General features: G+C 39.8%; 1 protein-coding gene across 1 annotated transcript in view; it reads left to right on the top strand.

Annotated features, from left to right (window-relative positions):
* TOP2B (DNA topoisomerase II beta) overlaps positions 1-13746 on the top strand; it is an 83483-nt gene that overhangs the window by 31804 nt on the left and 37933 nt on the right. The window contains exons 12-18 of the mRNA XM_077491430.1: positions 3285-3442; positions 5283-5408; positions 6420-6530; positions 6615-6720; positions 9690-9799; positions 12122-12214; positions 12319-12433. Of these exons, the coding sequence (XP_077347556.1) occupies positions 3285-3442; positions 5283-5408; positions 6420-6530; positions 6615-6720; positions 9690-9799; positions 12122-12214; positions 12319-12433 (819 nt within the window). The remainder of the gene's footprint in view (positions 1-3284; positions 3443-5282; positions 5409-6419; positions 6531-6614; positions 6721-9689; positions 9800-12121; positions 12215-12318; positions 12434-13746) is intronic.

Raw genomic sequence — 13746 nt, 5'->3', positions numbered from 1 at the left:
TAACCCCTGACTCCTGAATAGGGTTCCTCCAGTGCTGAGATCGATCCTGTGCTATTGGCTTTGTAAGCGGTGACCATCTCTGGTTGCCCTCCAACCTTCTCAACGTACCGTACATGGTTAGCATTGTGTGTGTAGATGTTGAGGCCATGCCCAGAGAACAAACCTCATGTGGAGGGTGCTGGAGCTGGCTAAAGTGGTGTGCAAGGTAAGTGATGGAGCACCCATCGACATTAACAAGGGGTGTGTGTGTGTGTGTGTGTGTGTGTGTGTGTGTGTGTGTAAAAAATTTCTTTTTTTTTCTTTTTTTTTTTACTTAATCCCTAGAGCTGGGCTTTAGGAATTATAGGGAAGAGTACCTTGAGTAATATTTTACATACAGTGTTCACGATGAAAGGAGGAACATTCTCCAAAGTTTTACTTTTGTAATTTGCACTTAAAAAAATAGTGGGGTGTATGTGCTTGTAATAGTAGTTGGATCCTTGATGTTCTTTCCCTTATGGCACAAAGTAACCATAAGTCGACCTGGATTCATTAATAGAGTACACCCTGCTTCCTTTTTTTGATGACCATTAACATTCATTTTCAGTTGTTGTGTGTTTTTTTTTTTGTTTTTAAACAAATTTATCCTCTCTACTTTTGCTACATAAGCTGTGATGCCATATAAGATGCCTGTCCCCATGTACTTACAGCTTGACATTACCTTTGACAAATTCTCCCTGCAACACACACACAGTGTGTCCCAGCATAATTTATCTTGTATGCAAAAATCGAGATCCAGACTGTGCACACCCTGCTTCTGTGATCCACATTTAGCATGCAAGTACAGTGTGCATAAAAGTCAATGAAGGCTATACTTTATACTGCATCATGTGAATTTTAGTCCCTGCAGTACTGGATGCAATGATGCTTTTGTACACATGGAGTCAAAGGCATTCTCCTATGGAAATTATTCCATGTTATGGATTTAGTGGTTAATATAACTCTTACAGTAGTTCTGTTTTATCTTGTAAAATTAATGAGTAAGCCCTGCCCACCAGCATCACAAATTGCCTATATTTTGCAAGTAAAAAATGTACATTTTTTTTTTTTTTTTTTTAGGAGCCTGTAGCAGATTGTGGTTGTAATGTACGTTTGTGTGTGTATGATAGATCTAATTTTCACTTTGCAATAACATTGTTGGAATTGCATATATGCATTATTTGTGGGTTCACATTTAGCCACGACTCTCGCATATAGCTCTGCACTTTATGTTTCATAGTTCATTGATACACAGGGGTCTGTAAATGAATGATGCAGCCTTGTGGGCATAGCCTCACACAGCTGCGCTCTTTTTGAATTCTGACAGCGAGTGCAAGGAGAAGACCCCCTGGCCTGCTGTCACAGGGAGGGCAATAGGGAGAAGAGCAGGCAGATGCTGTATGTGTTACATGTTACACCCTAATAATGGGTATAACCTGTTCAAAAAGGTCAACCCATCCTTTGACCTTTTTATAAGTGGTTCATTTATGAATAATAATATATTGTATTATAGCAGCTGATGTAAAGTTATGACCTTGGGGGCTAAGAATATGCATGCATCATACATACTAGGGGGAGTACAACTGGGGGGATCCATAGTGGAGAAGGATTTGGGGATTTTGGTAGCTTATTAAATCATAAGCTCAATAATCACATGCAATGCCAAGCCGCGGTTTCCAAAGCTAGCAAAGTCCTTTCTTGTATTAAGACGTATAGACTCCAGAAAGAGACATGTAATTTTACCCCTGTTCAAATCCTTTGGTTTTGGGCACCAGTTCTCAAAAAGGATATCGGGGGAGGAACTGGAGAGAGTGCAGAGAAAGGCAACCAAACTGATGAGAGGCATGGAGGAGCTCAGCTATGAGGGAAGATTAGAGGAACTGAATTTATTCTTTCTTGAGAAGAGGAGATTAAGGGGGGATATGATCAACATGTATAAATACATCCGAGGTCCATATAGTAAACTTGGTGTTGAGTTATTCACTTTAAGGTCATCACAGAGGACAAGGGGGCACCCTTTTTATGTCTAGAGGAAAAAGATTTCATCTCCAAATACTAAAAGGTTTCTTCACAGTATTTCCCCGTACACACGATTGGAAATTCCGCCAGGAAAAGTCAGATGAGAGTGTTTGGTCGGAAAATGCGATCGTGTGTATACGCCGGACTTTTGCTGGTGGAATTTTTGCCAGCAAAAGATTGAGAGCAGGGTCTCTATTTTTCTGTCGGAAAAAGTTTTGATTGGAAATTCAGATCGTCTGTACAAATTCCAACGTGCAAAAGTGCTACGCGTGCTCGGAAGCATTGAACTTCATTTTCTCGGCTCGTCGTAGTGTTGTACGTCACCGCGTTCTTAATGGTCAAAAGTTCAGAGAACTTTTGTGCGACTGTGTGTATGCAAGCCACGCTCGAGCGGAATTCCGTCGGAAAAACCATCCAGATGTTCCGACGGAAAATCTGCTCATGTGTACAGAAAATGTGGAATAGACTCCCTCCAGAGGTGGTTCTGGCCAGCTCAGTAGATTGTTTTAAAAAAGGCCTGAATTCTTTCCTAAATGTACATAATATAACTGGGTACTGACATTTATAGGTAAAGTTGATCCAGGGAAAATCTGATTGCCTCTTGGGGGATCAGGAAGAAATTTTTGTACCGAAATGGAGCATGCTTTGCTGGGGTTTCTCTCCTTCCTCTGGATCAACTGTGAGAGATGGATTGTGTATATGGAATTGTATGATATATATTCATTTTTTTTTTTTTTCCACCAGACTAGGTAGCTTAGAGTTGAGCCTGAATGTATAAAATTTTCCATAGCCATTTCTTAATACAGTTGTTCTATTTATATCTTCAGTTTATAAACTTGTGACTAATTTAATGTACAGGTACCCAGATAGTTATGTGCCGATATCTGTTAAGGTGGACATAATTCCATATAATAAAATTTTAGAGGTCATTTCATATATAAGATGGATGATTTTTTGCAAATTTTCTTTATTTTATTTTTTTTAAACATTTTACCATTGTAGCAATACTGCACCACACATTAATCGACAGTTTTCAATTAACTAGACAATTTTATTAATAGTAAAGAACTATGGTAATGGCGAATAACGCATTTGATTTGTGAATGGATATTATTAATAGTTTATTAGATCGCTGTGTCTCCAATTCAAAATAGTCTTTGTAACCTGACAACTTTTTTTTTTTTTGTTGTATTTCATGAATTAATACACTGCTGTAATTTTGCTCCTTAATCTTTCATCTGATTCAGGTGGCAAACATTCCCTGGATTGCACTCTGATTCTGACAGAAGGAGACTCAGCCAAAACTTTGGCTGTATCTGGTTTAGGTGTCATAGGAAGAGACCGATATGGTGTGTTCCCCCTGAGAGGAAAAATCCTCAACGTAAGAGAAGCATCACACAAGCAGGTAATTTACTTTACATGTCTACAATACATTGCTACCTTCACATTAAGACCTGTCTGCACAAGTGAATATATGTAAACCAGTTCTGTAAACCTTTTTGTGTGTCTGTATTTATTTATTTTTGCTTTTGCACCCAGCATTTAAGTATCCAGACCTTAAAAGTTTACAGAAATGTACCCCGTCATTCTACTTTGCACTATATTGTAAATTGTTATTATGTGACTACATCCACATGTACCTTGCATTTAAAGAATCAAAAAAGGTGTTTTTCCCTGGGATTATAAAGATAGCCCCTATATTCTTTTAATAAGTTATGAATTTTATTGTACTTTTTATTACAGATGCAATAACATATACCGTGTATTGGCGCACCCATGATGACCGTAATCCTGAAATGCGTTGGGTGCTTCTTCTACACGAGTGCCAAGATGTTTGTTATGCTAACAAGTATTTTTATTGGCAAGTGCAATGTTGCCTGTTGGTTGTTTCGTCTGTAAACCACAAACACAAAAAAATGAATATAGTGGCTTCCTTTATAATACCAGGGAAAACACTTTTTTTGATAATTTAATATAGGGATGATAGTAATGCCCACCTTACAGTGAATAAGTTATTTTTTGATATTACATTTAAAGTTTTTTTTTTCTTCTCCCCAGTGGACTAAGTGTATATAGCGCTTGGTTCTGATCTGTGGCCCCATTGTCCCCTAAAATACCTTTCTATATTCCCGTTTTTTTGGGCGGTAGCACAGCCAGTACAAAGCCCCCACCCCCTCTAAGCTGAATGATCTGTCGCCATTCTGAATGAACAATCGGTGCTGCTTGTTCATAATAATAAAATATAATTTAGAGCTTTGGCTCTGTAAAGTATCTCCACTAGTGTGTACAAGCTTCTACAGATGCATTAAACAGAGCTGCATTTCTGAATAAACATTTTCTCTTCTAAATAAACAAGCAGCACTGTTCAATCATTCATAACTGTGAAATCACTCAGAGGGCCTGGTCTCTGCTTATCTGCAAGATCTATCAGGTCGGCTTGCATACATACACAGCCTGACCGATGGTTCAGAGTGCTATGTGAGCTTTCTGAATGAGCGATCAGCAATGTCAGGCTCGTGCCAGGTATAGCACAGCCCAAACATAAAGCTGAAAGTGTACACATTGCTGTGCCATCCATCGGCCAGGTTGTGTATGTGGTGACACAACCCAGATAGACAGTGCTGCCAGCTGTGTGGCCTGTCATTGTGAACGGCAACACCAGTATCTGGAGGGACTCCTGCTGCCAGAGACAAGAGAGGTCAATCACAAATCTGTCTCCTTTCTAGCAGCATTGTTGGACAGAGGAGAAGAAGCCTGTCCAAGCATGCTGTTTTATAAAGGAAGGACTGGATTTGATTTAAAGCACTTGGTCCCCAGCATGTGACCCTTAACTAAATTTCAGGCTTTCCAAACCACTTCCACTGAAACTGGTTTAACATCACCTGGTTCTTTCCGTTTTCTGTCTCCAGCATGCTTTTGTCAAAATAGATATTTAAGTTATGCTGCATCTGCCACAAACAGTGGTCATTTAGCTAACTCCTCATTGTTGATCCTGGGGTCATTTCAGAAAAGGCCTCATCTTTAAGCTGAAAACTACTACACTCCACCTCTTACTCTGTCTATTCATATTGGTAACCAGTATGCAATGACTTCAGAAGCTTTGTGCCAAAAACAGCAATTCTACATTTTGCTTTTTCTGCACAACTGAGAAGTTGCTTTTAGCGGTCCACTACAGACCACAATTTACAAACTTGTATTATGTTAATGAGCTGATAATGTTGACATTTAATTTTACCTGTCCACAGATCATGGAGAATGCAGAAATCAACAACATCATTAAAATTGTTGGATTGCAATACAAGAAGAGCTATGACGATCAAGAGTCCCTCAAGTCTTTACGTTATGGAAAAATCATGATCATGACTGATCAGGTATAATTGGTGATTCTGGAAGGATTGAATATGTTCGGGTCTTTGCTAAAAATACATCTCCCTTGGTGTTGGTGCAGGAATTATTTTGGAGGATGTAGTTTCTGTAGTTACCCCTGGAAGGAGGAGGGGTTATATAGGGAGTGAACTGTATTGGGTATACCAGTGTCCATCACCTGAAGGTGCCTATATACCCATTAAGTTAATACTATGGCTCTGTGTCCCATGATGTACTCAAAGAAAAGGATTTACAGGTAAGCTGTTATAAAAATCCTATTTTTGACACATCAACAGATATGTTTCTGTATTTTCTGTATAGCAGCTGGGATTATGTTTAAAAGCCCTTGTTGCTGCTGACTTAAAGGGGTTGTAAAGGTTTGTGTTTTTTCACCTTAATGCATCCTATGCGTCCGAGTCATACACTTACACTCTGTGTCTATGGATGCAGCGTATATGACGGGGAGCATGCCTGCAAGCTAACCCCCTCGGGATCGTGGCCACTCTGTGCAAAACAAACTGCACTGTGGAGGTAAATATAACATGTTTGTTATTTAAAAAAAAAATTAACCCATACAATCCCTTTAAGCTTTGTCTGTGGCAGCGAAATGGTTAAGCTCAGTGAAAGTACAGAAACTTCCCTTCCTTACATCTGGAAAGTATAAAATTGGGTGACATAATGTAAACTTTACCTTTTTTTTTTTTTTTTTTTTTCCTGAAAAAAATGGGTTTGATACACAGTTGGCACTAATAACCCGTGACATAAAAATGTGTAACTACCACTTTATTATTCTAAATTGTCTCCGCTTTCAGAAAATCTAAAATGTTTAGGAGGTTTAAACTATTCTTTAGGCATAAGCTGTGCATTTTAACACATTATTGTTCATTGACTTGCACGTTAAGAGCTTAATCCCTTTACCATAAATGGGCAATGCACATGTAATGTGGTTTACAGGACTCTTTTTGGGTTTCTTTAATTCAGTACACTGATTACCAATTATTTTACTCTGTATACAGGATCAAGATGGATCCCATATTAAAGGATTACTCATCAACTTTTTCCATCACAATTGGCCATCCCTGCTGAAGCACAGCTTTCTTGAGGAATTCATTACTCCAATTGTTAAGGTATCTAGTGAGTCAATTAGTTGATTCTGAGTGTGTGTTTTTAGGGTGACTGTATTTAACGGATAAAAATCTTTATTTTAAAAGGCAACAAAAAATAAGCAGGAGCTGTCATTCTACAGTGTTCCTGAGTTTGAAGAATGGAAAAAACAAATCGAAAACCAGAAATTATGGAAGATAAAGTACTACAAAGGTGTGTGTGCATGCATTCTTTGCCTTTTTGCCTCTTAAAGTGCTTTTATTCATTTATTTTCACCTTGTGATCGGCCAATAACACGCCTCTTGTGTTAGGGTGGCTATATTCACTCCTGAGGAGCAACATCATAGCCACCCTTGGACCACAGCATTGTCAATAAGTGGAGAAGATGGTGTTAGATGGACTAACAATTTAAAGTCAACACTTTTTAAGCCGTTACAGGAATACTTTTTTTTTTTTTACCTAGAATAAAGGTTTTAGATAATGAATAAAATTTCAGTTGTAAGCACCCCTATAAATGTTAAATTGTTTGCCTCACCTCTTTTTTAATTGCGACCTTTGCCAGACAGCTTATTTTGTTAGAGGTTGTAAACCACCCCCCCAAAAAAAATGAGCTAGTATGCATTGCATACCGTCTCATGCTTCTCAGCGAGCCCACATTATGTCTAGGAAGCAGCAGTTTCTTCTTCCTCTGGCCAGCAGCAGACCTCTGGTAAGTCTGGGGGGATTCCCTCTCCCCACCAGACACCCCCGTGCTGTTTTCTCCCCTCTCCTTGAGCAAAGAGGGCAAAAAGGGGGGGGGGGGGGCGAACGGCACGCCGGCTTCCAGACCCCCCTTCGGCATTCCTTCTTCCCTCTCTGTGGATCCCATAGGATCGGAGCCCGTGCTCATGCGGGAAAAGGCTCCTTTCAAAAAGAAAAAAGAGAGGAAGGGCCATAGGCGATGGGGACGGGGCTAAAGCACAGCAGAAAACAGCATTCCTTGCCTGTCAGCAATTTTCATTCCAGGGGTAGAGAATTGGCAGTTGAGTCGCCAATTGTTCCCGGGAGAATGGTCCCTTCACCCCGACATCTTTCTGTCAATATGCCAAAAATGGGGAGTTCTGGACGTGGATCTGTTTGCATCCAGGTTCAACAACAAGATCGGGAACTTTGTGTCAAGGAAAAGGGATCCGATGGCATATGGAACAGATGCCTTGGTTTTTCCGTGGGATCAGTTTTCACGGATCTATGCGTTCCCTCCTGTTCTGCTGCTTCAGCGCCTTCTTCAGAGGATCAAGCAAGAAGGGAAGGTGGTGATTCTTGTGGCCCAGGAGATCTTGGTTTGCCAAGATCATAAAGATGGCAGTAGGGGACCCTTGGACCCTACCACTGTGGCCAGACCTTCTTTCGCATGGTCTGGTATTCCATCCTACCTTTACAAATGTTAATTTTAATGTTTTGGCTATTGAGACCCACATTCTAAAGGACCGTGGGCTGTTAGCTTCAGTAGTTTCTACTTTGGTTAATGCTAGGAAGCCGCCTCCAGTGTCATATACTATAGAGTCTGGAAGGCGTATGTCTTCTGGTGTGAATCCAGGTGTTGGCACCCCAGGAAATATGTCATAGATAGGATCCTTGAATTTCTACAGATGGTATTAGAAATGAAGCGGGCCTTGAAAGCTATCAAAGGCCAGGTGTGGGCTTTATCTGTGTTTTTTCAACGACCTCTTGCTTCACACTGTCTGGTTCATAACTTTATTCAGGGGGTAACGCGGATTAATCCCCCAGTTAGGTCACCCTTGAACCATTGAGATTTAAATTTAGTCCTGCCGGATTTACAAAAACAGCCTTTAGAGCCAATACGAGATATTCCCTTGGTCCTCTTGACGAGGAAAATTAATTTTCTTGGTTGCCATATCTTCTGCAAGAAGAGTATCGGAGTTGGCTGCTCTTTGTTGTAAAGAGCCATATTTGATTATTCATAAGGATAAGGTTGTAATGCGGCCTCATCCTAATTTCCTATCGAAGGTAGTGTCAGGTTTTTATTTAAACCAGGATATTGTTCTGCCTTCATTTTTTCCAGAACCTCGTTCTGCGGAAGAAAGGTCATTCTCTTGATGTGGTGAGAGTGATCAAGGTGTATTTAAAAGTGACTGCTCAGATTGACAGAAGGACCTAAAAGAGGACAGGCAGCGTTGAAACCTATTTCTAAATGGATTTGTCAAGTGATTGTTCAAGCTTATGGTTTAAAGAGGAGAATTCCTCCTTTTCATATTAAAGCGCACTCCACCAGGGCTGTTAGTGCTTCTTTGGCAGTGCATCACCAGGCCTCCATGGCTCAGATCTGCAAGGCCCAACCTGGTGTTCAGTCCATACATTTACCAGATTCTATCAAGTAGATGTAAAAAGTCATGAGGATATCGCCTTTGGGCACAGTGTACTACAGGCTGCCGTATGGGTCCTCTAGCCTTAGTATCCTACTTTTGTTGTGTCTCCCTATCTTGAGTTGGCATTGCTATGGGACACTCCACATAGTAACTACTATGGCTCTGTGTCCCGTGATGTACAATAAGAAAATAGGATTTTTATAACAGCTTACCTATAAAATCTCTTTCTTTGAAGTACTTCATGGGACACAGAGGTCCCTCCCTTCTTGATGTTCACATGTATTGCTTTTTGTCTTAGGATGTGCCTGAAGGTGGCCTATCTACTATGGCTCTGTGTCCCGTGATGTACTTCAAAGAAAAGGATTTTACAGTTACCGTTACAAAAATCCTATTTTTTTTTTCTTTGACCATAGTTAAACTTTTTAAATATAAACCTCAAAAAGCTTAATGTTTTCTTTAAGAGAAAAAACAAAACAAAAGATGGGTTTACATTCCTGTGTCAGTTTTATGATTTTGTTAAATTAAATTATTTTTTTTTTTTTCAATTTTATTTGGCAACACTAAAGTAACATGGCTATTAACACAGCTCCTTATTCAGATATATGCACAGTTTGATATTATGCAGCATAGCATTTCATGTACATAGCAGGCTTATGCTTTATAAATATACATGTCCGTAAACCATTTTAGATTTGGTTAGCCAATAGTTGCACATCACATTTTTCCTTCTTCATGCGTACTATAAACAATGAAGCCAATACCTGGATTTTTTTTTTTCTGTGTGAAAGAGGTGACTAACTTTTCTTTGTTACTCAGGTTTGGGTACCAGCACTGCAAAGGAAGCCAAGGAGTATTTTGCAGACATGAATCGTCACCGTATTATGTTCCGCTATGCTGGGCCAGAGGACGATGCAGCTATTACTTTGGTAAGTGCAGTGCCAGCCTGTTTATACTACTGGCCATGAGATGTGTGCGTTCCTTTATGACTAAGTCACTTTTTAAAATGGTTTTCCACCATCGAGGCTTGAGCTGTTCTTAGCTCTGCGTGCAGATTACTTTACATTTTTTGCAATTTTTTCATCCATGCCTTTACAGTTGATCATTTTGAATTAGTTGAAATCGAAAACCTGTTAGGGCTTTCCATTCTTCACTTTTTTTGAAAAGTAATCCTTGTGTGTTGTTTTTTTTTTGTTTTTTTAAAGAAACAAATATGATTGCAGATTTCTAATCTATGGAAAAGATTATCCCCCGTTATGTTATTCAGAAAAAAATGTGCTGTGACTTGCTTATAATGGGTGTTCAAACCTATTTAGACAGTTAAAATAAAAAATGAAGGTTCATCCTTCAGTCACGGCGTACCCAGACATGACTTATAAAAGGACGAAATTAGTCTGACAGAGGAAAATAAATAAATATCATGTTCTGATCTGAAGACGGGGCTTTATCGCCGTAGCCCAAAACTATTAATGGAACATTTGTGCATTTTAATAATGTTCTTTTTCATTAAAGTTCAGGTGCCGCCATATACCTTTTTGTCTTAGTATGTGGCCTCTAGGGAAGGTATCATTAATTACCGATGTGCACTTCACTCTCTTTGTTGGAAAATAGATATACTCACTGGCCACTTTATGAGGTACACCTTGCTAGTAGCAGTGGTTTTGCACAGAGCAGCCGCGATTCTCCTCTTCTTGGGTCCCTCACCGGCGCTCCTGGTTCTGATTTAACAGCATTAGACCAATGGGCCTCTCCTCTTCACATCGCTGGATTGAGATCAGGCTTGGTTATTGGGGAGCTGCAGGGGGGAAAAAAAAACAACTAGTTAAAACATCAAATGAAGGTAGCTGTATCCTGGTAAATTCCCAACCAGAACTAAAAAAAAAATAAGAAAAATCCCATTATGAAAGGCCTCATTGACCAACTTGTAAGAATCTGCCTTTTAATTTGTTACTGAGTGAGACAAATAGGAAGATGCCAATTTCTGTTTTCCAAAATCTCCAGACACGTACGCTTACAGTTGCTATGGTCCATACCCACAGTGTTGTCAGCAGGTTTAATGGCAACACTGGTTATTAATATGCACAGTGCAACCTGTTGAGTTTTGGTCAGATTTGAGAAACTGCTACTTCAAACAGAAATGGCCTAAATTTCCCAGGTCACGTGTTAAAGGTAGAAATGTTAGGGTTGATGCTCTGAGGGAGATTGAAAAATAATATATATATATATATATATATATATATATATATATATATATAAATATTCTTAAGTCCTCTCCGGGGTGGCAAACAGTCACTTCTCTGAATAAATCTGATCTGTGAGATCAATTTTATTAAGTAGTATCACTACATCTTGCAAGGCCTTAAAGTCCGAGACCAGCCTACAGTATCACATTGAGATTACTTTTTAATCATGCAACATGCATAATATTAATTTGTGTGCACGCAATATCTTACGCTTGGTGATAACAGTAAACATGACAAAGGGAGAGTCACTAACAGGCACAGACAGCAATAAAAACCTGACGGTTGTTCTAATTACTCTCCACTCTACCTCTGACTTTTAGTTATGCTATTTTCCAATTACATAGGCCAACATGCGCAAGAAGTAAATGCTCACTACATCTTAAAGTGGGCTTTAGCATCATACACAGGGAAAGTCTCTTTCCAAGTCATTCATTTATAATATTCCATGCTGACTACTGGTCTTAACAGAGATTATTAAAGCGTAAACTGCATCTATTGATGAGGGTTTTCTTAGCTTGGCTCATAGGTAAAGTTATTGTAAAGACTTGTGTTATATATATAAAAAACGGTTGTACTTGCCTCCTCTGTGCAGTTGGTTTTGCACAGGGCCATCTCTGGATCCGCCTCTTCTCGAGGCCCTCTTCGCTGCTCCTGGCACCTTGCAAGCTTGTTATGGGGGTAGCCAAACCCAGCTGTAGCTCCATGTGTCCATTCAGACACAGCTGTCGTTTGGAGCCGCCCCCTTTCTCTCCTGATTGGCTAACTGACTTTGACAGCCACGGAGCCACGGCTGTGTTTCAGCCAGTCAGGAGGAGAGTCCTGGTCAGCTGAGGGACTCACAGACATCAGTGAACAGAGATGAGGCTCAAGTAGGTGTTAGGGGGTGCAGGGGAGACTGCTACACACAGAGGGCTTTTTATCTTCATGCATTAAGATAAAAAAACCTTCTGCCTTTACACCTCTTTAATGGTACATTTCTGATCTGTTCTCCAATCTCAACTTCTCCAGGCTTTCAGCAAAAAGAAGATTGATGACCGTAAAGAATGGCTCACAAACTTTATGGAAGACAGACGCCAACGCCGATTACATGGATTACCTGAGGTTAGTGGGTCAAAAAATATACAGGGTACGAATGAGGAGGATGCCCATTTTTCCACTTACTAAGCATTTATTTATTTATTTATTTATTTTTTTATCACTTGCAGCAATTCTTGTACGGTACTGCCACAAAGCACTTGACATTTAATGACTTCATCAACAAAGAACTCATCTTGTTCTCAAACTCTGATAATGAACGTTCGATTCCATCTCTTGTTGATGGTGAGTATAACACTAGTAAATTTAATGAACTATACTAGGGCTGAAACAACTAATCGATTAATAGACAACTAATCGATTATGAAATTAATTGATTACTATTTTCATAATCTATTAATCGGACAGCCGATTAGTTGGCCTGCATACAGAATGCATTATTTGTTTATAAATCAGTATATACATCACAGCACACATACAGCTCAGTACATCATCCATACATGTCAGTAAGTGCCTGAGAACTTGTGAATGTGTGAGGAGCAATGCCTCATGGGACATGTAGTCCTGGGGAGGAAGTGAGTGGTTCTAAAGGCAGAAGTTTTCTTTACCTTGGTATTGGGTCATTCCATACTGTACTTAACACACAGCAAAAGAATACTGCATAGGTATGCACTGAGCCTTATGCTGGCCACATGGATCAATTTTCATATGATAATCATATGAAAAATCTTTGTACATTCACTGTATGAATTTTTTTTTGAAATTTTCACTTGCTTTTAACATTCTGTTTTAAAATTAGTGTAAAAACCACTCTGTCTGAAAATTCCCTTGACCAAGCAGTTTTCTATCTCTAAATTTTTTTTGGAAGGAAGACATTGTTCTTGTATGGCCAGCATATAATATATTACAGTTCTGTTTGAAAATCTGCAAAACAGTCTTTTTGTCTGTAAAAAAAAAAAGATCTGAGTCTGATATTTACCAGATTTAACCTCTAATAGTATATACAGAATATCTCTTCTGTCTGTTCTCAGAGTGGATTAGAGTTTTTGCTCTCTAACCATATAGTTGGTTATTTATATTTACCACTGCATAGAGATATTTAACCACTTGGCGTCCATACTACGTCATATGACGTCATGGGCTTTGTGGCAGTATATCTGAATGATGCCTGAGGCCACAGACATCATTCAGATATCAGCATTTTCAGCCGGCGATTCCCTGTACCATAACAATGATCATAGCGGCTGTTCCACAGCTTGATCGTTGTTACGGGCGGCGGGAGGGGACGCCCCTCCCGCCGCCCTCCAGTGCTTGTACCGACTCACCGCTTCCATCGGTGAGTCGGTCACAGGATCCGCCAGCCCCCGTTTGATACCATAGAGATTTCCGGTGGACCAGATCGTCCCCGGAGTCGCTATGATCGTTCGGAGGCCAGGCGCGATGTTATGACGTCACGCCCGGCCTCTGCTTTCAAATTAACTACGCCATTTTGGCTGGGGAGCCAGGATTGTTTTTTAATTTTTTATTTTAGGCTTCCCAGCCTAGAGGTGAGATATGGGGTCTTATTGACCCCATATCTCACTGTAAATGGGTCCGAT

Source organism: Lithobates pipiens, unplaced genomic scaffold (assembly GCF_037356315.1).
Source record: "Lithobates pipiens isolate NorthernLeopardFrog02 unplaced genomic scaffold, aLitPip1_a1.2 Scaffold_19, whole genome shotgun sequence".
Classification (NCBI taxonomy): Eukaryota; Metazoa; Chordata; class Amphibia; order Anura; family Ranidae; genus Lithobates; species Lithobates pipiens.
The sequence above is the reverse complement of the archived record's forward strand: the minus strand, read 5'-3'. Positions and strand labels throughout refer to the sequence as shown.